This window comes from Hylaeus anthracinus, unplaced genomic scaffold, assembly GCF_026225885.1.
Source record: "Hylaeus anthracinus isolate JK02 unplaced genomic scaffold, UHH_iyHylAnth1.0_haploid 12001, whole genome shotgun sequence".
Classification (NCBI taxonomy): domain Eukaryota; kingdom Metazoa; phylum Arthropoda; class Insecta; order Hymenoptera; family Colletidae; genus Hylaeus; species Hylaeus anthracinus.
Window position 1 is genome coordinate 11,770,586 of NW_026534348.1, and position 24,249 is coordinate 11,794,834.

The window sequence follows — 24,249 nt, forward strand, 5'->3', positions numbered from 1 at the left end:
CCCCCCATTTCCGGCTCCTTCCCGAGTTTTGGGACATCCTGTATATAAAAATGATAGCCCTGACTCACTGACATATCAACGCCCAGGCTAAACCCTTGAACCTAGGTCGCTGAAATATCGCACTGTGGATCCTCTTCTTTATTCGCTGTCCTTCTCTACCTTGATCGAATTTCTCCTCCACTTTTCAAGCTGTTTAACGGGACTTATTTATTCCGTTACAACCCACCCATTTCATCGCCTCGCAGTGTTTTTCACCAAATAACGTGACATGAATTTCGACTGTTCGAAAATAAAAAGATTTTCGATCTTAAAAAAGAAATTGGCTCGGGAACCCCGAAAAACGGCGGACAGAGTAAAATGTTTGCCTGGCGCGTCTTTTGACCGAACATTGATGAACACTGACACACAAGCAATCGCATGGTGCGCCGTGATGGTCCACTCATTTCGAGGCTTTTAGCGGTGCATCGACGTTAACGATTAAAGCATCGCCCCCCTCACCTGTCGTTCCCCGAGTCCACTACCTTTTCTCCGTTTCTCGGTGTCCTTGTGCCCGGTTCACATGAGCTGCACGCGAAACGTCGTTGCGCTCCTCAAAGCACCGTCGATAATGAGGGTAAAAGGAGAAAAAAGAAGTGTCGTCCCCCGCCCCCTCGCCACACATGAAACCCTGCGGGTGTGATACACCTTCCACCCGCGCCTCTGCGTCCTTCCAACCCCCATCGGTGGATGTGTTTCTCGTATGCTTGGCTCTTTACCGCGAGAGTCTACGCCCTCTTCATTTTTCCCTTCTCTCTCCCTCTGAACGCGACCTGTGTGTCGGTCACCCCCCCCCCCCCCACCTCTCAACCCTTCGTTTCTGGCTCCATTTTCCTTCGACAATGAGCGTGTGTTTCGCGTGCGAGGTTTCAGGGTTCAGAGAACGCCTGCAACCTCTTCGAGAAGAGGTTGTCTAGTTCTCTTGAGTAGCGAATCCATAGGAACGAAGAATATAAATTACTTCGATCGATTAACCCTGAAAATTCATATTTGCACCAAAAAATAATTTAACGCTAGGTTTACGGAAGTTTTAAAGATTTTCAGAGTATTTTCTGCTTTAGTCTGAGTTTTACTTTCTTAGAACCTTTGGATCGCCTGTCGAAGCAATTTGAATGCGTGTTTGTCTCTTTATGTGGATAACAGTTAAATGATTCTTGCAACTTTCCTTGTGAAATTCGGAATAGGTCAAATGATCATGGTCGGTAAACCTAGCGTTCAACTTGACACGTTCATCGCCACTTATGGGTGACAGGGATTTTCATTAAGGAATTAAAAAATTAATTCTGAAGATCATGTGTTAAACAGAAACAAGTCTGGATAGGATTCGTGAATTTTGATCGGGCTGTAAAACTAAATCCTGACTCAAAGTTGGATTACACAGTTTTCAATTCTATAAGAATAAAATTTTAGCTGCGTAAGTATTTCCATGAGTTCGCCTGGCACTGAATATGTTAAATGAAAGTATGTCTTATTCTTTAAACGGTATAACGTGTACATTATCATTGATATTTTATATATCTTTGCATTTGCGAATATTCTCCAAGATTTCCCCATATCTTCATTTACCACAAACGCATGAACGTCCACCATCTATTCATTTGTAGACTTCAGATCCCACTTCAACATCAAACATCCGACAAACCACTAACCCTATGACCTTGAATCCACCAGCCACCGTCTTCGATGCTCCCCAAGCGCCAACCAAAAATTCCTTTAAAAAGCCAGCGTTCCACTCCGGGGGAATCCCTCCGCGGTAGGAAAAGGGCACCGCAAACGGTCGTGCGTCGAGCCGCGAGGGGCCACGAGGCTCGTTTCGCCGTTACACGTCAAACACAGTATGAAATTGTGTCCGCCGTATTCCAAGGGCTCGCTAATCACGAGAGCCCGCTCGGGCACTCGAGATGCTCCAACTTTAATTAGGGAGTCCGCACGACGAACGCTCGACAGGACTCCGGGTGGGGCGGAGGAGAGAAGGGATGCAGGGACGAGCTTGAACGCGCGGAATTAACGTTGTCGTTGAAAAACTCTCGAGATTACGAGAGTCAGAGGCTGCCGTATCGAGGAATAATGCGCCGCGTTTGCCACCAGGGGGTTGCCGAGCACTCGCAAACAGTCGCCAGAATGCCACAACCCCCCTCACTCGCCCCCTGATTGCTGCGGCGGTTTGGAATTTTTTTGAGCCGACGATGAGTCCTTCGCGGCTGGAGGAGCGCACGGCGAATTGAATGCGAACAGCGCGAGTGGCTCCACGAGCCGATCAGTTGCTTTTTGTGTCTATGCGTGCTCGCGTGGATGTGTGCTTTTTGTAGCAGAGACACGAGTACCACCGGAGAATCGAAGCGGTTTGCGACGATAACCGAGCTAGGGGTGGAAGCCTCGCTGTAAGGATGTTAGATCTGAAATGGTGTACTTTTCACGTTGAGCTTGCGGGATTTGACGTTTGTTTAGGTATGTCTCTGATGGACATCTTCGCGATTTAGGCTTCTGTACTGTGTTTAACGGCGTTTCAAAATCGTTTGGGTTGGTTAGATACATTACGGTAAATTATCTTGGTTGGGAACATTTTAGATTATTTTTAGTGGTGTTCAGTTATGTTCAGTAATGAAACATTTATTTAAAAATATCAAATGTATCATTTAATTTAGACAAACTTCTTTAAGAAGGTACGAATATTTATGAGACTGACTGTAGATGAATTATTTTTTGTATACCGAGGAAAATATCTTTAAGTAGACACTATCTTCCCTTGCATAAATCGAGTGTTGAATTTTGACCGCCTCAAACCCCTTCACGCAGTCCCTTCTAACGTGAAACTGGACTTCCTGTCGCATTACTTCTCCTAAATTCCTTACCCAGATCTAACCTCTACTCCTTACCGAGATTTTTCTTTTATAGCGAAGCGGAAATCTTCAAAAAGACACCCTTAATATAAACCGAAGGTAACGTAGAACTTTTATTCACTAAAACTCCTTCATCCAACGTTAAGCTACTGTTTCATTGCTTTACCTAAAATTCCTTATCCAAAGCCTAACCCAGGTCTAGCCCCTAATTCGAGAGCGCAAGGGTTGGTTTCGTCTCCTTCCGAGCCCTCCTCGATCGAGGTCGCGAACTTGAAATCGACCTCAACCCTCGGCGAGCCCCCTGAAATTTTTAGGTCGGTATCAGCAATTTTGCTGAAAGTTAACCGCCATCTAATCCCAACTTCTCCTCGTTAAACCGTCGAACGAGGGGATTTTTAGCCCGCGCGAGAGTATCGGTGAATTTAAACTGAAAGACGTTCCTGTTTAACGGCAGTTTGTACGCCCGACGGAGATCGCCGTGACCGTTTATTAATTACGTTGGCGCTAGTTTCTTGCCCCGAGTACCGCTAACATTTTTTAGTAACCGTGCGGGATTCCATTTCCTGGGCGAAAAAGGACGATTCAGGAGGTTCTTCGTTTTCTTTTAAAGCCATCCCCTAATGGATGTTAACGGCCATTATCTCGCAGTCGTTTTCCGTTTCGAGCATGGCGAACCCGTTAATATTTTTCGTTCAGGATAATCCCCCTGGCGGGCCTTTCGCGAAACCTCGACGAGCGATAACAGAAACATCGAACCACGCGAAACGTGATGGGTATTGTAAAAACATGGAAAAATGTTATTGTGCTCGTCTTCTATTCGTAAGTTACCATCATAGATTTTTATATCTATCCATGATTTTTATAGGAAACGTAATATTTACGTACGATCATATATTTTATATGGTGTTTAATCCTTGTCTTTTTTTTTTTCATGAGATTTTCAACAAGTTGTTGGGAACATTCTATGTGATTGGATATAGATGAATTATTTTTTTGTAGTGAGAACAAAATCTTCAAGTAGCCACACTTTTCCCTTGCATAAACCAAGTGTTGAATTTTTACCCCTTGATACCTATTCACTCAGTCCCTTTTCCCTCGTACGTTCGTAGCCATGTAACGTGAATTCAATTATTAGCTTTAAACGGTAAAGAATGAGGAATGCACTTCGAAACACATTTATTGATGCCAAAATTGTGGAACCACCCTCTTTGACCAGAAGCTTTCTTCAAGTACCTCTCCGCGTTCAATTAATTCGATCGATTTTGAACAAATGAAACAAAAACTCATCTGTAAATTTCGGGTCCATAAATTCCTACCCTTCTTCATCAAGTCAGTGCCTTTCAAAAAGTCCTTATATACGATACCTCTACAGTCACGCAGCAAGAGTGTAACTATTAATTAAAACCAATAACCAGCAGAGAATCTACGTCACTATTCAATCTTCAACGCCATGGAGGTATTCGAATCGACGCACGCAGACGAAAAAAGGGACCGAGCATTCCTGGAGGGAGGGGGGAGGGGGGAAGTGGCGGTTTATGAATGGATGGAAATCCATTTAGATGGAACGTTACGGCGACTCGGGGGCACAGCGTTGGAGGCCGTGGCGCTCATTGTCTGCAAATGTCCCGAGTCATTTATCGGAAATCGCGGCTAAAAGAGAAAAAGGGAATAAAGGAGAACCTATCGGCTGAGACATTGAGGAATTTTCAACACCCTCGGTCGGACCGCCGCGGAATACAAATGTATCGGCGCTCGCGAGCGTAATGACAATCGCATTGTCGCCGTTGCGACACGAGGCGGCCGAGATTACGCGATACCGCGTTTATAGAGAATGTTATGGTAATTTAGCACCCGAGCGGCGGTATTCTCGCTAAGGATTATCGTATTCATTGTACGGTCACCGTTTACTGCTCACTTTCGACGACTCGCAATGGCTCAAGTGTTCGTACGCGAACGTAACATTGATTCGGCGCGGTTTTATCGTTTCGTGGAAACCGGATTGCAATTAACGTAACGAGATTAATCTTTAGATGTGGGTAAATTTTATTTAAAACGAAAGCGGGGAAACACGCGATTGAAATAATTGTTTCCGACTTCCATTTCCCGTCAGGTTATCTCGTCGAAGGAAATAACTTTATTACTTAGGAGAATTTATATCTAGAAAGATAAGGTCGTTTACCCATTATTTGAAGTGATATTATTTCAATCTCAATATTTTATTTATTTGAACTTTGAAATACCATAAATTGCACATCATGAAACTATAAACTAACTATTTATAAAGTTGCATATATTTGACATCAAATACCTATGAAAACACAATGGAGAAAGAAATTTCTTCCGATATTTTTAATTCATCCTACAGTTATCGTTTGACTCCGCCTGCCTTGTCTTCGACGCTCAACTTCGACACTCATCTATAAATACACAATTACAGAACAGTATTACAAATATCCCTCGCATATCTAAACAAAAACGATTGCTTCCAGTTCAAACGTTTACCAATTTAAGGATTATGAATTCCACTCAAATTAAAATTCAATTTTGTTTCGTGAAGACGCTTTTTAGACGTCCATTGAAATGAAATCGAATAAATTTCATCCTGCGAGGACATTTGTGGGCTAAAGCACCTCGACGTTTTACTGCCCCGCGGTGATCGCGATTTGTTATTGCAAACGAGACTTGTTTTCCATGTATTAATATTTAACAAGCACTGAACGGGATACTCGTTGAAAACTGAATCTAGAGAGGCGATCCCCGACATCGCCGTGGAATTCCTACGAGCAGTTGAACGCGAAAGATGGTGGATTTAGAAACAAATAGCGAGCTTGGAAAATAGAGGAATTGTTGGAGCCTTCGTAGTACCGTTAAACGGTGCTAGAAATCGCTGTAGGCAATGCAATATTGATGCCTCGTTTAATGTTCGGAAGTATCCACCAGTTATCAATACGCGAGACACAGGTAGAGAATCTTTTCTTCGATGAAGACTAAATCTAAAGACTTATCTTTGACGTCACAGAAAATACTGGGTATTTTCGAAATTTAATTTATGAATCGATAACTACAAGATATAGATAATTCTTTTTAATTTTAAGTTAATTCTAATTATTAAACTTCTAATTTTCTTGACATAACATGAAATAATGAAATAATTTCGTGGTATTTAATTATTTCAAGATGACCACTGTTCGAATAAAGTTTGAAATAACGTTGCTTATAAATAATGAAACAAATAATGATATCACAATATTTGTAATTAATTCAATTTATTTGAACGCAGTTGTATCGCTTTGCAATATTTAGATCTGAATTACATGAAAACCTGTTTTTTGTTCCCTTTTTTTTTTAATGTCTCCAATATAATTCGATCTACGATTGCACGTAGAACGAACCTGCGTCTAATATTAACACTGCTCTTGTTCTTAACCACGCCCAAGCCCGTCGAACAATTTTCCGTTTAACGGACCTATTTGCAGCGCAACCTTACGTTAAACTGCCTCAACTTTTCAACCGCGTTCTCGGTTATAGTTTGACGCTGGCATTCACGGGAGCAACCGCCAGGTGTTTGGTATTTATGCTCCTCATAGTTTGGTTAAACTCTGTCACACGGTAGAGGGTCGGCAGTACCTGGTCGTTCGTACTTTTCAAACGAGACTATTATTAAACTCCTGGCGTCGGTTTAAACCGTTAACGATGGACGTCATCGCGCGACACCTGTCAGCAATTTACAGTTAACGAAAAACAATACTTTTCTCTGGTTACATTGGATTATTATCGCAATTCCTTATTCATTTATTTTTACTCGGTCGTTAGAAATTAGGAGGTATTTTATATTTGTATTTCATTTGCATCTCTCTTTCGTTTTAATACAACTGTTATTTCAATGATACAATGTAGCAAACATATTCATATTCTTTTTTATCTTTTGATGTACATTTTTATACATCACTTTATCAGTTCTCTATAACTATAATTTTTGATATTTATTTCAGTCAATGTGCATCGATATCGTTTAATATCTATTAATAACATTTCGTATAATTTGAAGTCCTTACAAACCAAAAGTCGGAGTTTGAAAACTTGAAGAGTCTACGAAAAGACCACATTACACCTTTTCATATCTGTTCCTGCAATAGATCATCCAACAGACCGTTGAATATTTAGAAAAATTCATTATGTACTCGTTATTTTCATCTTCTCGTTTCATTCAATTCCGTTCTCGTTTCTTCTTATCTTTCATTAATCGTCTCGTTTACACTCTCATACGGTTATACAAACGTTGAATAAATAATGGCGCGCGTTTTCCCAGTGGCACCGACGTCGTACCAGGTAAAAGGCTACCGCGATCGTTGAATATCCCTCTGTAATTTAATCTCAGTTTTTGAGAGCGTAGAAACGGACGGCGATATTTCGCCCGGCGAGATTCGAAATTGGAATCCTCGGTTCTGCAACAGGCGGGAAATTCAACGAGGGAGTTGGTAAATATGGTTTACGAGCGTAGCCACTATTCCCTATTAACGCTTTCAAGACTGAATTATGAAACATGCGTAAAGTACCGCTCGTAATTGGAAATATATTACGGTAAACGTTCGCACAGCCACGTAAAAGCATCCCGACGAAATTATTTATCGCTTATAAAATTGAGCCCGCGCCGTTCCCTGCGATTCGTAACGATTGTTTCGTCACGATGAATCAACGTTGCCTATTCGCTGGTATGCGTGACCGCGAAATTCCTTCGATTTCAATTCGATCGGTAGGAGTTATAAATTCGTATTCGCGGTGTGAATTCGTTTTAGTAATTTCGAATTTTTCTACCGTGAAACCAAATCCATTTTGTTTTTTAATATGTAGGTGCAACGAGGGGGAGATTCATCTAGTTTCTAGAGATTCTAATTTTATTCAGTTCAGTGCTTTATCATTGTTATTTATTCACTGTGGAATATTTTATTCCATAGTATAAATTTTAACTTTGTATTCTATAAGTAATGGTCATATATTGTTATATTTTTTATTTAGTATTACGAATTTTATATATTTCCCTTCCATAAGTCTTTTTATTTGAAACCTCATCTTATGCAAATTTATTATTTCATGTTCCACATTAATATACTCTTTTCATTGATCTCCGTATTAAAAAGGACGTCATCGAACCACTCGCAATAATAAACACTCTTATGGTAGCTGCGTATACATTTATTTGTTTTCCGAATTTATGACACCCAATTTGTATCATCCAATTAAATATTCCACTTGATAAATACTTATGAATAAACACAAAAGTGCCTTTGATCCGGCCTTTGTGAAACATTAATTTCCCCCAAGACGATAAACTACCCTGTCCAACTATTTCACGTAACACGAAATTTCTATTTGATATTTCGGAAAATTCTAACGTCGTTAGTCACCCGAGGTAAACGAATTCGAATGCGCCGAATAAATATTCCGTGCGATTCGTCGTCGAACATTCGCGTCGCGGAAAATTGCGCAATTTTTCATCCAACGGATGCTCCCAAGCTTCTGGATTCTTCTTTTTTTCTCCCTTTTCCATCCGCTAATGGCTCTTATATTTCGCGATGAAACGCGGAAGTTTGTAATAGAAAAACGCACGCGGAAAAATCGCGATACTCGACGGTGAATCGGATTTATATTTCAGAAATATTTGTTCAACGATCTGACAACTGAAAACTCATATCCTCTTCTGAATAAGGCGATACGCTCGGGAGCACTCGCCATGTTTGTTTAGCTGCGAATAAATGATTTTAAATTGAGTATATATTTGCCAGCCCGAGCATCGATCTCTCCTGGAGTGATTTCCCCCCTTTTTTCCTTTATTTTCCACCGACAAACTCTTTCGAAACAGAAACAGGATGAAAATATATATTGTTAAATCCTGGCGATGGGTGTCTACGCGGACTGAAAATACGTAAAATGATCGTTGCTGTAACATTGGATCACGTTCGAGATAAACGAGTGCATATGAAGTTAAGGACATTTACAGGTTTCGTGTTGATGAAAAAAAAATTGTATTGGGAAAACGATAACAGATTTGCGAGGTCTTTTCGAAACGACCATTTCATTCGTTTACTCATCGAATACTTTTTGCAGGGTTCGAATTGGCTCGTGTTTTTGATACGTTTATAAATCGGCCAAGGAGACTGTTTATCTCTAAATCTTGATCACTCGCACGGTTCTTTGTGCATCCATGAAAACAAGTGGTCGTGAAAGCGTAACGTGATACCATTATCGAAGTTTCGGGTTGTTGGTTTACACGTATGGCGAGTCTCGTGAATCAAAGATGGGCAAACATTTTATCCGAATACAAACATCGAATTTCGCGAGAAACGAATGGATAATATCTCTCCTACATGAGCATGTAATAAATTAAAAAATGTTTAATATATTCCTCTCCTCGATACACATCATTGCAAACCCAAAGAACAACTGTCTTACTGGAAGTTGTTTCGAACGCGAACTTTCGATTAGATTGTATTCTAAATTAATCAGAAATGAATTTGACCCCCCCCCCCCCGCCCCCTCCACAAGTGTCATTTGTCACGTTCGAGGAATGTAATCGATGGATTTACCATCCTAGTTTGTTCCAGAAATGTGATTCAGGTTACGGGAGGGTTAAACGTCCTTTTTGGTATCGATCGAACCTATCAGCGACGCGACGTTCGCGTCAACGCGTAATTCCACGAGGAACCAACAAAGAGCTCGACTCGCAAGAATTTCTACTTCCCCGACAGTTTCTGCTTTGAGAAACGGAGATCCGCGACTTTGCTGCGCAGAGCCCATGACGCTTTCGCCTAGCAGCCGACGATGGAAACGGAAATTAGAGGACTCCGAACCGTCGACCGTTTTCCACGGATATCCGCTTTCATCTTTCGCGCCTCGAACCGTCCGGGGGCTCGTTTTAGACCGAGGAACGAAACACGTAGCTACAGTTTCAAGAACTTTCAAAACAGAACTGGATCTTCGACGTTTACCCATCATCGCGGCGCACATTACTGCAATTTATTTACTCGTTTATTTATTTCGCTACGGATCGAATAGGCTTGTTGGGCAGCGATTCGTAGACCTCTTTCACTTTGCTTTCTCTATAATAGGTTATATCTTAGCGAGCTTATGTTCTGCTTTGTCGCGAACGAAGTCGTTGAGAAGAGTGGAGGAAATTGGAGGAACACTGGGTAACTTTGTCGTGACATTTTTTAAATATGTTTGCGTAGAGTAAATTGGAGGAATTGTAAGGAATTGTAAGGAATTGTAATTGTAAGGGAGGTTTGATGGATTGGTATGCGGTATATTGGGGATTTCACGATTGGTGAATTTGTCTGACTCAGTTCCTGAAAAGAGATTATACAATAGGACCATTGTTGTTGAAATTTTAATAAATATAAGCTTTCATTTGTATCCATTCTGATGTTAAAGACTATAAAATAATTATTGTGAACAGCTTCTTTATAGACAATACTACAGCTTTGAATACTCAACTGATACACATTGGTAAAAAAATTAAACCAGACTTCAAAAATCTTGATAATGATCCAGAGTCACGTAAAATAAAAAGATCCCCTTTACTACATGTTTATAAAGAACTCCTTGCCATACAAATTTGGCACAATTTACGCTTAAGTTTTACGCTAACTTATTTTTTATTAACTTAGTTCATGATAAAACTTGAAACTATTCGCTACAAATAAGTTTCCAAGCTGAAATTTCTCTAGCTGCATCAACGCGTATGAATGCTCGATCCCATTCGTCTCTTTTGCTTTCATTGTCTTCGTCGATTTCACCGGATCTGTGTTGACAAAATGCTCCTTTAAGGCGGATATCCATCGGAAAATATCGACGCGCCACGTATGACGGAAACAGCGAAGCGCAGCGAGCATAAAAGGCGAAAAGAGGATTCGAGGAACGACGCAAGATAGAACGAGCGTAAAAGCCGAGAAGAAGATTGCAGGAAAAGCGGTATCGATCGTGCGCCTGACAGCCGCTTTTCTCGAAACCGCGTATCCTCGATTACAAGCCAGAACCCGTACGAACAAATGCGAAGACGTTTCTCGACGTACAGGATATGTTCCTCGAGTTACAATGATTCGTTGTCACCTTACATATATTAAACAATTATTTCTTTTTTAAGTTAAAGTGCTCTGAATTTTTATTTTTATATAATCACGGTTCGATTTATAATGATATTTTGCTGCAGCTCATATGGGGAACAAGGTCAAACAGAAAACATATACAGTAATGACTGGATAAGTGCGAAACAAGATAATCTGGATAAATATTAGGTTGTCCCAAAAGTTTCTTCCCTGACTTGCATTCAGTTATTGTGTGTGGCACTGTTCATATAAATAGATAACCTAATTTCTTAGATGCTAATATTGTAACAGTAATGGAGCAAAATGAATCGTACGCGATTCAATAATGTAACATTAGACATAAAATATTATGTATGTATTACTTATTACTGAAATGAAAGAAACTTTTAGGACAACCTAATACAAGAAGACCATCCCCACCACTGGGGGGGTTCCCTCTATGATCCTAACCGAGATATGTATAGTTACATAACTATTGTCCCACCGATACAAGCTCCCAAAAGAATGCGTAGATTACCTCGATTCAATCGGAAATCGTACACGAAAGACCCAAATAGTGCCCATTTGCGTCGTTTGGGGGAACGCTTTGAAAGTCATCCATATGTTGACGCGCTCATTGGAGAGGACAGGTAACCGAAGGTTTGACGCTCGATAATTAGTCGTGTTGACATTGGTTGGCGACGCACATACTTGTAGCCGTAGCCGATAAACTGTCACAAGGTGGCCATCGAGCGACGTTCTTCGATCCCCTCAGTATTAATTGCGCGCCCTCGGGCCCGACATCCCTTTGACGCGTCGTTCCAGTTACGCGCCCGCCGATTATTTCTATTTCGAGGCTGGTTGGAACACGCTCGATACACCCAGCGCCTCGACGTCGCCTTTTATTCCGGCACAGTTTCGCTTCCAGCTCGCCGGGAGATTCCCAGGTAAATGAGTGGCGTTCGTTAAATTTTAATGAAGTCTCTTTGCACGCCGAACCCCGAATTGTTTGCTGCAACGCGTAAATTAGATTTTGTTGAACTTCGCGGTAAGACGAAGAGACGAAGCGAGATTGCGGGGTACCGCGATAAATATGCGCTGGAGGAACATTGTTCGTGACAGATTTTCAGAGTTCGTTCGAACCAGAGACACATTTAATTTGCGTGTAATTTATATTTGAAGATCTTATTGGAAGCAGCCATTGGAAATATTTCTGTCGTCGGTAGTCGAAATGCTGAAATATTGGGTTGTCTGGAAAGTCCATGCCGATTTTTGGTAGGTTAATATATCGGAATAATCGAAAACGAATATCACGTATACATACATCCCTTAAAAGGTGGAAAGATTGTTAAACATAATGGTATCTACAGTCAGTTCCATAAGTATTTGTACCGTTTATGTCAATTGAAAAAATTTGTCTAAATTAAACGTGATGTGATGTTTCCAAAAAAATTTTTCGTTACAATTATGTACATAAATAACCTTTACATATGTATATATTTATTATGAAACATTTATTTGAAAACATCAAACTTATCACTTACTTTAGACTTTCTTCAATGGACATAGAGGGTACGAATACTTATGGGACTGACTGTATGTGATTCAATAAATATATATCAAAATTCAAATGTCCCTTTGAACTTTTTTTAAAAATTGCCACGAACTTTCTGGATAATCCAATATCTTGATCAATTTTCATTACTCTTTTGAGGCTGACTGGATAATAAACCAACTCGTTCACAATTGTTCTATCAATCATTTATCAGAATTATCGGTTTTACTATCTTGTACTTATTTCGAATACTATGCGCAGCTTTATAGGCTGATACAAACAGGCATTCACGATCGAGGTGGCAATAAATTATGGCATAACTCGAAGGTACGACTTTATGACTTACCACGAATGTGCATCAATAAACCATAAAATACGAGTTCGCGTCTCTTTGTCATTGATCGTCGCGAAATTATCCATCTGTAACAAGAAGTCGTTCCCGAAGGGATAACCCTTGACGTTAATATTAATATTTCCGACATTTTCCAACGCGCGTTTAATATCGTCGTATTTACACTCTTAAGAGTTACCGTGAAATAATTTATGTACTTTGGTCCAAACGTATTGGGTTTCTAAAGGGGTGATACACGGACGTAAACGTTAATAATTTCGACGGTCGTCTGCATACGTGTATTTACGTTACATTCTCCGTGGTAAGAATTTCAGCGTTTGCGCACGAGCTAACCGTCCACTTACGAAAGAGAATTTAAAACCGTTAGAAATTCTCGTATGGTCTAGCTATTATATTTAATGAATAAACCACGAAACCTGCGAGGGACTGTCGTGATGAATCATTTTCGCTAAGTAAGGAAACACTTGTAGGCAAAAGTGAAACTTTTAGTCACTCGCGCATGCAAGACTTGTACAGGGTGATTTTCGAAACTAGGTCGACCCATTGCTCTCTTCTAAGTGAACGTAAGAGAAGATTGGCAGAGAGAAATGTTCCACCGTTTACCGAGATCAATCTTCCTATGATACCAATTTTTCAACGGGTGCAACGATGCGGCTACTTGATGCAACTAGGCAATATCTTATTGAGACGGTTCGATTTTTACGTAGCCACTTCGTTTTCAATTGCACCACGATTTTCTGCGGTTGAAGGACGTAGTTTCGAAATTAATTAGGTTTGTGATTCATTTTCCCGATTTCTTAGAAAATATACTCCTTTGCATTTTCGTCGTTTCTTGATGAAATATTTGCGAGTTGTACGACGAATGCGTGGTGCAGTGTCAATATGATTAGAAAAAAAGAGAGAGTGATTACAATTTTGAAGTTTAGTCAAAGTATGTAAAGTATGTTCAGTGTGATTCAAAGTGATATTTTCGTATAAAATCTTCCATTTTATTTTGCAACCATTGGATAATATTATGGATTCTTTGATATCAGAATATCTATCATTATTCGCAGACGATAAAATTGACATTTTGAGATTAAACCCAATGATCGTTTGAGTAACTCAAAGAGAAAACAGTCGTCCTCAAGCCACTCTTCTCGCGTATATTAAATAAAATTTTACATCGACACACGTGCAAAATCTACAAATGCACGGTTCGTAATCAAAGATCGCTGGCGAAACAGGAAAAGCGTGAATTAATCGTCACGCACAAGCGTCGAGCATTCGCGGGTTTTTCCCAACTTCGACGCCTCGCGTCGCGTCGCAGGTAACACGTCGTTACTCCAATTTTCCGAGTGGCTAAAAAGGGGAGAGACGAGGTACAAAAAACGCGTAGTAACGAGCCACCATTTCGTTTTGATGGCCGCATTAGCCACGTTTCAATATAGCAACCCAGGCGTCGTTGTTTTGTCACAACCATTGTTCTAAGCTGCTAAATGTCTCTGTCTGGCTACGAGGAAACCCTCTGTCCTGAAGTGAAACAGAGAGAGAGAGAGGGGGGGGGGGGAGGACGCGTTCCGGAGCGAAAGTGTGCTGCAACGCCCCTTTCGTAACGTCCGCGGCGTATTAGCACCAGGAATGCAAATAATTGTTCGGCGCAGTGTATACAGGGTGGCGAAAGCAACCCTGGTATGTAAATAGAGCCGACTTGCCGGTGTCCTGGCCGCGAGAGGCCTTCTGGCTCCCTTGGAGATCTGTTTGGCCTCCCTTGGCGCGTGCACGAACGACAGACGTATATAGGGGAGGGTGGAAGAGGGTTGTTGAAGTTTGCTTTAATCATATGTGGAGTATAAGATATTTTTAAGGATCTTTGAGAGGAAATATATATCATACAATTTCATATTTTATTGTTTTATAAAAGAGACGATTTTTTTTATAAACGAGTTATTCATTCAAATATTTACAATTTTAGGTGACCTGTTGATTCCAAGCAGGAATGTCGAAGCTATTATTTAGTAGAGCTCCCATTTATACGTGTACACGGGTTTCACGGGTAACACGGAAAATCGTGTAGAAATCCGAGTAGTAAATATCCGGTTCATATTACACGGATACACGTGTATTATACGGTTATTCATGTTTTTCACGTGTAAAGAAGCACCGAATTTATTAATTACACGTGTTTTCCGATATCCGTGTCTCGGAAACGTTTAAACCGTACACACGTGACACGTGTACCTACGTATCGTATTGTACGTATTTTAGGCGAGAGCTCTATTATTTAGTCTCCTTGTTCCACTATAAATATCCAGTCTTTCCGTATGCTTATTCAGACATCAATTATTATTTTTTTTTTTTCTTCGACGAATAACATCATTTTTCACAAGGGCAATCGCGATCCTGTCGGCTGGATAACGAAGTTCGAGTATCCACTTTAATAAAACGGTAAAAGATGCGATTTCCAGGTCACTTCATTACATGTTTGTCATCCTGAACGATCTCGCGTGACAGGTCGCGGAACTGGTCTTGAAACCAGCTGTCACCCCGCAAAACAATCGCGTCTGTCGTGCAAACATCCCCCGCCTCCCCGTACCAAACAATTTCCGCACGGACGGTTTTTCCATTCTCGGACCTCAGAAATAATCGCGCGAGTCCAGACTTTATAATACCGTCGTATAATACACGGTGTTAAGAACAGTTTCGAGTGTAACAATAGCGACCATCCGCGACACGATTAATCAAACGCCGTCCGTACACATTCGCGTCGAGAACTTCGCAACAATCACCCCCTGTTCGTCTAAATTATTCCAGAACCGTAGACCGCACGTTTCGAAATTAATGGGTTGTACCACCTTGGCGACGACAAAACAGAGCGTATCGTTGTGAATTTTTTATGTCGACGCTGGCGGGGGCCCGAGTGAGATTAATTTTTTGCAGTTGATAGACCCTATCGTGAGAGCTTCGATAAAACATTTTTTATTTCCTGATTAGACCACTGTGATGCTTAGCTTACAATGTTATACATAGCTGAATGGCAATACAGGATTGAATATTCGACCTACTTTGATAGTTAATATTTCTTCAATAAAATCGAAAATATCAAAGTGATGACTTAAACCACCCGTAACTCTACCTTTTATAAATCATATCTCAATTTCAACAAAATTGTGATTATTTTTGTATACTTACTTCAAAGTAAACAGATGGGAACTCCGAAGGGCAAATGTGCAAAATCAGCACATCGATATTCAACCCTCTGTACCATCCATATTATTTAAGAAAGAGCTTTCTTGACCTGGCGAGAAATAAAGTATAGAAATTGAATATTTCATTGCATTTCTACGACACGTTATAACATTTCTGAAAAGAGATGAATACCATCAAAGTGACGACAGAAAACCCGCCTGATTCTGCCCATTCCACGTCATGCTTCAATTCCATCGAAATCCGTCTGTCCCGCGGAAGAGACTCGGAAGGAAACGGGAACGAACCGGAAGGACGGTGAAGCGGTCGCTGGGATTTCTTGCGTTGCGCTTCTAAACACGAAGAGGAACGTTCGGCACAGGGCAATAAAGTATCGCATCTCGTCGCGCGACGCGATTAATCGCGGCTCCGCAAGAATTAATTGCCGACGCCGCGATAATTTATCGTTGGCCGGCTCGCGGCGATATTTTAGCGCGGTTATTTTTCGTGGTTCCGCGCACGCGCGATAACCCCGCGACCCGCTTTCCTGCGACGAAAACCGGCAAGGAAACCACACGCAGGATTCCTCCTGCCGCGGTCCGGCGCGTTTCCGCGGGATTCGCACGATCGTCGTCGATCTTATCGTTTTCTCGTTTAACCTTGCACCCGCGTATATTCGATGGCAGATAAAGTATGCACGAGACGTGCATACGCGACCGTGGCTTTATCGCGCGACGTCTTAATCCCTTAGAAAGCCACAATGCTCGTTGAATATTGATCGCGCATTAGCAGGTTGCGAGGACTTTCTTAACAGGCGCTGGATGAAAGCTGTGCCATTGTGGAAATCGACGCCAGGACGCCTAATCGCATTTGGTGGTTGGAAATGTAAGGGTTCGATTCAGGGCCACGGTTTAAGGCCACAAATTGACATTATGAGGAATTAATGTAAACCTTCTTTTGCTTTATAGAGAATTGTTATCGGTTTGTCTTCGTGATTTAAAGTGATGGGCTCCAAGCAAGTGGTGGTACAAATTTATCACCCTTGTTGTTTGATACTTTTGTTATTTTCTATGGACAGTAATGTTGAAGGTGTATCTAGCTGACAATACCTTCAAGAAGATGGCCCATGTTCTATGCTCTATATCTGAATGCAATATTTGACCATATTATCCAATCCAACTAATTCAATCTTTAATAGAGACAGTCTATTGTAGATCGCAAATAGATCGCAATAGCGACACAGCTGCCACCAACAGAATGTTACACCTCCATTAATTCATACCAAACAATCGAGCGCAACGTAAAAATGGCCCCATCGCGTTGATCCCGTTCCACGCGATGACGTTCGTCATAATAAACCGCCCTCATTTGCGTAATTTGCCGCGTAAACAGATTTATTATCGATAAAAGCTGCATCGGTTACGATATTGCCAGTTGCAAAATTAATGCGAAACAATGAACTCTAATCGACGCCAATGGGATCGTTTCACGCTCCCTTCGTTTCGTACGCATAAATGTTAATACAAATGGAAATTAATTACCGTCTATGATAGAAAATTTAATCGCAACTAACTGTCGACGTGTTCGGTGGCGCAACGCGATGCAAGACATTTTAAAATTCCAGCCATCACCTAATAAATTATATAATTCAACTAAAACCAATCCAAATCAATATTGACCAGTTTGGCTATTTGTTTAGCCAACTATACGAATAATCGTTGCTCCTAGCAACTTACCGTATGCTCGTAATAACTTCGTCACGAAATTGCTTTTACACATCGTTGGGCGTTAGTGGTTGCGACTTTTAGTGGTAATTAACAACGGTTTCGTTTGTCTCTTTACAGAAATTGCAGACGATCAGCGAGGACTTCTGCGGTCTGGACGTGAACACGCCTCTGGGAGGCGAGGACGCGATCGAGGCAACCGCGGTGCTTACTTTCAACACTTATCTCTCAGCGGTAGCCGCTACATCCACCGGGGACTACACCGTGGTCTTCCTGGGCACCCGCACGGGTCATCTGAAGAAGGTCAGTGCACGATACTCTTTATCTCGTCGATCGAAGAAGCGCGAGACCCGTTCGAACGGTACCCGCCTGTTTCATTAACCCCTCCATACCGAGGTCACTAATGTATCCCACTGGCCATCGTGTAAATCCATGCGATACTTCGGGAATTCATTTACAAAATAACTTCATCTATAAATTGCGCGAGGCCACTTCATTTCCAATATGTCTTAGAGGATATGAGATTTGAGAAAATCGCGACTTTTTAGTAATTTGCTGGAATTATTATTACTTAGTAGTCGCGATCAGTTATGAGTATAAGAGACAGATTAGGAATCAATGCTTGCAAATATCGAGGGGTGCAAGCGGAGAAGAGAAATCTACACGTGGTGGTTTGTGTGATTTTTCAGCTTTAATGATCCAACAATTCCGAATTTGTGATTATTATCTGCTAAGATACAATGGCATATTAAAATGGTTTATATTGTTATATGATATGGTTTATATTGTATATGACTGTTGTTATTTTTCTTTAAGACAACAGCAACAAAGTCAGACCATTACGAGATCTCAGAAAAAAGGTTTTTTAAGCTTCTAATTTCTATTTTTGAAGCTAAACGTTCTATTTAGTTATTCTAGTTTTGTTGTTCTCTATAAGCTGATATATTTTTAAAATAATCACCTTTACGACTCTTATAATTTCCAGTAAAAATCGTCTCGCGGTCAAAGGGTTAATTTAGACAAACTTTTTCAATAGACACAAAGGGTATGAATACCTATGGGACTGCCTGTAATTATAAATTCAAAAATTCACGTACAATCATGTAATGTATTCCTGGTGTAATGTTCGTACTAGCGATATTCTTTTTTTGTTGTCAGCTATAGATTAACAAATTTATGTTCAACCATAAAAGTCTCCTTAATGTGATGCTCTCACTATCGAAGAAATATTCCTAAGAAACTGAAATATTCTTTTCCTCCATTCTGTTTACTGATTTGACACCTCCGGGAGAAGAAAGAAACGCAGCCTAAACTCGCCGATCTCTACCATTTCCCCGAGTTGTTAACAATCGGAGCGGTATTCCGCGAACTTGCGAACACATTACGGCGGAAAAGTTATGTGGATTTTCGTAGCCACGGGAGTGCAGTAACGAAACGGAAGGAGGGGGATTTCGCAATAAACGTCGTGCAACCTGTGCCACCTTCGCGCTCATTTTCCTCCCGCGGTAGCAAACTTCAGAAATTCCTTTCACACCAACACCTGACTACTTCTGAACGATAGCGTGCTTGAACGTGGGAGCCCGATGAGTGAAGTAGAACGCCCCAGTAAAGCCCGGAGCCACATTGTCCTATCCGCGACGGGGTCGAAGCCATTACCCCTCTCCCTCTTGCCCTATGATCGACGTATGCCGCTCTCTTTCGCACTGGACATAATTAATCCCCCAATTGCTCCCGCCGCGACGAAAGTAATCACAATAGATATTAATGCAAACGACAGAATCGGGGCTACAGGGAAACCCGCTTTCTGCCGTCGTTCCATTAGCCTCGGTTCAGGTAGCCATTACGGAATATCGTTGGCGCATGAAGCGTTAACGCTCCCCGAGGCTAATGGACGGTCCGCGGCTCCGCGAACTTTGGCAGCCCTGAACTCATGCTCGAACTCGACGGATCGAATGGCAGAAGGATCTCTCCAGACGCCTACACACGCGGCGAGGCACACGTACGCGCGCACACGCCGTCGTTAAATTAATCGTGATACACGCTCGATTATCCACGATCGTGAATCAAACGTCGTGTAAGCGTAACGCGAGCTGCGTAATTGGCTTGCGCGCGATCCACGACGCCGCGGCGGGAGGGGGTGAAAAAAGACAAAAGTGGCGGGCGAATAGTAACAAAATTATGGATCTCCGTGAAACCGTCGGCGGGAAAAAATCGCCGGACGGATCGTTAGCCCGACGGAGATGCATTTCCAAGAACGCGATATTCCCGCGTTTGGCCCTCTCTCGAATCCGTCGTAATTAATCACGATTATCGGGCTAAAATCCTCTCCGATTTCTTCCGCGAACGACGCGTCGACCATCGTTGTCGTTTTGTTTACGGAATCGCGTTACTCGATATCGGTGGAAAACGTTCGCGAACTTGGTGGACGCGGGCCAGAGATGGGCGGGATTTCATTCGAATAGCTGGGACGATGCGGAGGGATTTATTCGCAAGGTTTATGCGATTTGTGTCTCTATACCACTTTATAAGAAGAAGTGGAATTTTTATTCGAGCGTGAATCAGAAAGACTGTTCATTTTCTTTTTTCTTCGTCAATACTGCGATAAAGAACAGTTTTGGTGAGATAATTATTTATGAATGGCGAAATTGATGTTTTATTTTGGGTACGCTAGTACACTCGTATGCTATACGAGCATATACTCCACTTTATACGTACTTATTTATGTTTTATTCAAGTTTCCTTGTAGATAAGGATTCTGTCGATGCTTGGTGTGAATTCGCGAGGATATTCACTATGCGAGATGATTTTATTCGGGATTGGAAATAGGTTCCCTATTGGTGCGACGGTTCCTTCTCTTTCGACCGTTCGGGAGACTTCAATGCCCGCATAGGAAGCTTCGCTGGCGTTAGCTAAAGCGACTGTAACAAAAATGTATTGTGGATGAATGATTCATTGAAGTCACTATTCTAACACGCCTAACGTTACATTCGATTGTACTATTTTATATGAAATTGCTCCTTTTGTAGTTTCAAATGAAAACATTATGATTGGGAGAAGAAAGTAAAGGATGATGTTCGATAATATTGATTTTATAATACTCGTTGGACAGGAAAAATTGTACCAGACTATGGTCATAAAGAACAAAACACTGCATAGATATTTAGATGAATATTTGCTAACAAGATGCTGGTCAGAGAAGCGTTTATTATAAACATTCTCAGCCATAAGTCTATAAAAAGATCTATAAGAAAATACATTATATGAATATTAAAATTCCATACGGTGATATTAATTATTAATGAAGCAAAAACGTGTAGATAAAATTAAAGTTAACCATTTCGTGTCGTATATTAAAAATTCGAATGTCCGTTCATACTAATGACTTCTAAATTGAAACTACGCGTTAATGTGCCATCGTACGTTATTGATCATGAAACTGATTTCAATTTGCGGAAACGACAGCTCGCGTTAACTATTCTTGATGTGAATATCACTTTAATTTGGTTGCGTGTAATTCAAGCTTCCACTTTTTGCATCGTCTATAAATTAAGTTGATACGTCCCTGGAGGTTCCGCTGGGTCTTCATTAACAACCCAATACCAGGCCCTTGGAATGTCATTCCTGATTGGGTCTGGCTCGATTAATCACAATCGCCGCTAGATTCTCGCCAATTTGTTACGCAATCTCGCGTCGGAACGTAGCCGTCCCGGCGCTATAGGCGCGCTCGAAACGGCGCCAGAAAGGAAACGCCGGCAACGATTGGAAAAATTCAATCTAATAAATTCGCGTGTCATTAGCGAGGTGTGTCGTTAGAAACTTGCTTCGACGAGAGGTCGTAATGAAAATTAGAAGTAAGTATTCGAATTAACGTTTTAGTTGGTTTGCTTTGGGCAGGGTTACTCGTAAAGTACCTAAGTAAATTATTATTTGAAACAATCTTGTTACGTTGTTTAAAGTGAGAAGTACTTTAAATAAATTTTGAAACAGTTACATTATCGATGACATGATATCAGTATTCTTTGATTGAAGGTAATAATAGTCTAATCAAAGACATTCTCGATATTCTTTGCACATTAAATGTGCTTACAAAAATTGTTATCGACTTTATTATTCGGTGCTACCAATCTGGTTTAACCGTCAATTTGATGAATTTTTCGGTTCAACTAAATATATTCTACATCTCTTATACATTCAACTTTATACTTATATATGTATTAGTCAGTCTCATAAATATTCGTACCCTCTATGTCTATCAAAGAAGGTTGTCTAAATTAAATAATAGGTAAAAACGATGTTTTTAAATAAATGTTTCGTTATAAATATGTACATGGATAAACTTTATACTTGTACATATATAAAGAAAAATTTATTTGGAAATATCAAACTTATCGTTTAATTTAAACAAATTCCTTCAATATACACAAAGAGTATTTATGCGACTAACTGTAAGGTCATTAAACGTAGTAAAATTAAAAAACTACGATACATATCTGTATGATCCAGAATACTTACATCATATATGAACAATATAGATCTATTTATTTATTCCTCGTAAAAAATGCAAACTAACTCTCATCAACGTCCAAAGTAAAAAGCAGTCCTTCTCGGTTCGATTTATCTCCCATCTTAATCTATTAATGTTCCGCGACTGGGGACACTCTATCACCAGCGTCGAATTTAATCCTAATCGAGGCGCTATTATGCGACCATCGATTTGCATAACGTGGCAGGATTTTTCCAAGGGATGAGGGGAGGGGGTGAGGAGGAGGACCCGCGCCACGGCTCGCATTCATTAGCGGGCGTTAAAGAAAATGCAAAAATCGCAGCCGGGAAATCAAAGTACGAAAGGGAATTTATCCTTGAGGGGGTCGCCCCGGAAATTTGCAAGTTAACGAAGTTTCGCGTGGCCCTCGTCGTTGTTCGTCGTGATTAATTAAAGCCGCCCGTGGCCGTGGATCGTCCGGGCTTCGATTATAATTATCTGTGTGCAAACGCGAAACTCAAATAGCTCGGCGGTCGAGCGCAAATACACCGTGCAAATTCGCTGAAAGGAACACGAGAGGGGGTTGCCGCCCCCCGACGGTGGTCCTCTTTGCCGAGCGTTCAGCGATTCGAGCTATTAAAAATTTATCGATACTCGCTGGAAGGGTCGGGGAAGGGATGCCTGATTCCGGTTGAGAGAGATCGATGTCGAAGACGTGTATTAAATTTGGCGTTTGAAGTATTGAACGGGTGTCGAGTCTGTGAATTTTTTAAAATCAATCTTTTCTTAGCGTTGAAAGATTAGATTGGGATTATTATAGGGGCAGCTTCTGTAGCAAGGCAGTAGAATTTTACGAATTTTCCAATATTATTCAGCAGATGTATCGTGCACTTTTCGCATATTTAGAAAATGCAAGAGGATCCACATTAAAAATTTTATTGGAAGAAGAGCATTAAATAATGTGCTACGTTAATCACCTTACATGTACACTGTATTGGAATTTATATATTGGGAATATGATCGAGCAAACTATTACCATTTTTAATATTCCGTTCTAACAAAGAGAATCAAGCAAGCAAACAATAGGAAAGTTTATGTTAAACTGGGTGTACCTTCCTTTAGATATTGCGAGCGATGGCGCCTCGAGTTGCGAGCGTTGGCCATTCGAACAGGGATTGAGTATCGTCGTTTACGAGATCGATAAATCTTCGAGTCCGTAGGCGACGAACAGATGGAGATTTCACGCGCGCGAGGCTGTAAATAAAATAAATTCACTGCGAATGACGGGGACGTTGACCAGTGTTAAGTGCGCTCGAGAAAGTGAGGTGAAAAGCAGGTATGACAATCGCGTTTCTTCCTTCCAGTTACATTTTTTGTTTCTCTGTTCGATAAACTCGATTCAACCTCTTGAGATCTGTTTTCTGAGGTTTAACTTATTTTCTGGTAACGAGTATAGAATGAATCATTATTGTCTGTTGTTGCAAGTACAAAGTAATGGATGAACGAATTGTTTTCCAGTAATAAATAATAAACGAATAAATTTTTGCTTAGTAAAAGATAGCGAATTCATGAATTATTTCGTAATACAAAGAAAAACGGATGAACGAAATAGTTCGAATTAAAGAAAGAAAATAACGAAATGAAATATTCTGTAGTAAGAAGGAAAGTGAATAAATTACTTGTAGGAAATTAAGATTGTATCATTTTTCAATAAAAACTAGCGAACGAATTGCCTCGCATCGAAACGCAACGTCACATTTCGTGTAGGTTGCCATGTAGCAGCAGGTCTAAGGTGGTTAACGAGCGAAAGAATCGCGGTTTCGCAGTGTTTTCATTGAAGTTGATTAATTAAATCTTTCCGCGGCCAGTCTTCCATCCACGCCGCCATTGTCAGGAGAACAAACTGCCAGTCAAGATTAGAAACCTCAGAAAGTTGGCGCTTAGCAGTTTCGTTCCCTTGCACCGCCATAAATCCGTTTGATTAGCCTCCGCGACCACGTGTTCGCTGTTCCG

The 24,249-nt window shown here is 40.9% G+C and overlaps 1 protein-coding gene across 3 annotated transcripts in view; it reads left to right on the forward strand.

The window, feature by feature from the left end:
• Positions 1–24,249, forward strand: part of LOC128890725 (plexin-A4) — a 411,446-nt gene that overhangs the window by 287,307 nt on the left and 99,890 nt on the right. For all 3 annotated transcript variants that reach the window (XM_054149496.1, XM_054149495.1, XM_054149497.1), the window contains one exon: positions 17,874–18,056. In XM_054149496.1, the coding sequence (XP_054005471.1) occupies positions 17,874–18,056 (183 nt within the window). The remainder of the gene's footprint in view (positions 1–17,873; positions 18,057–24,249) is intronic.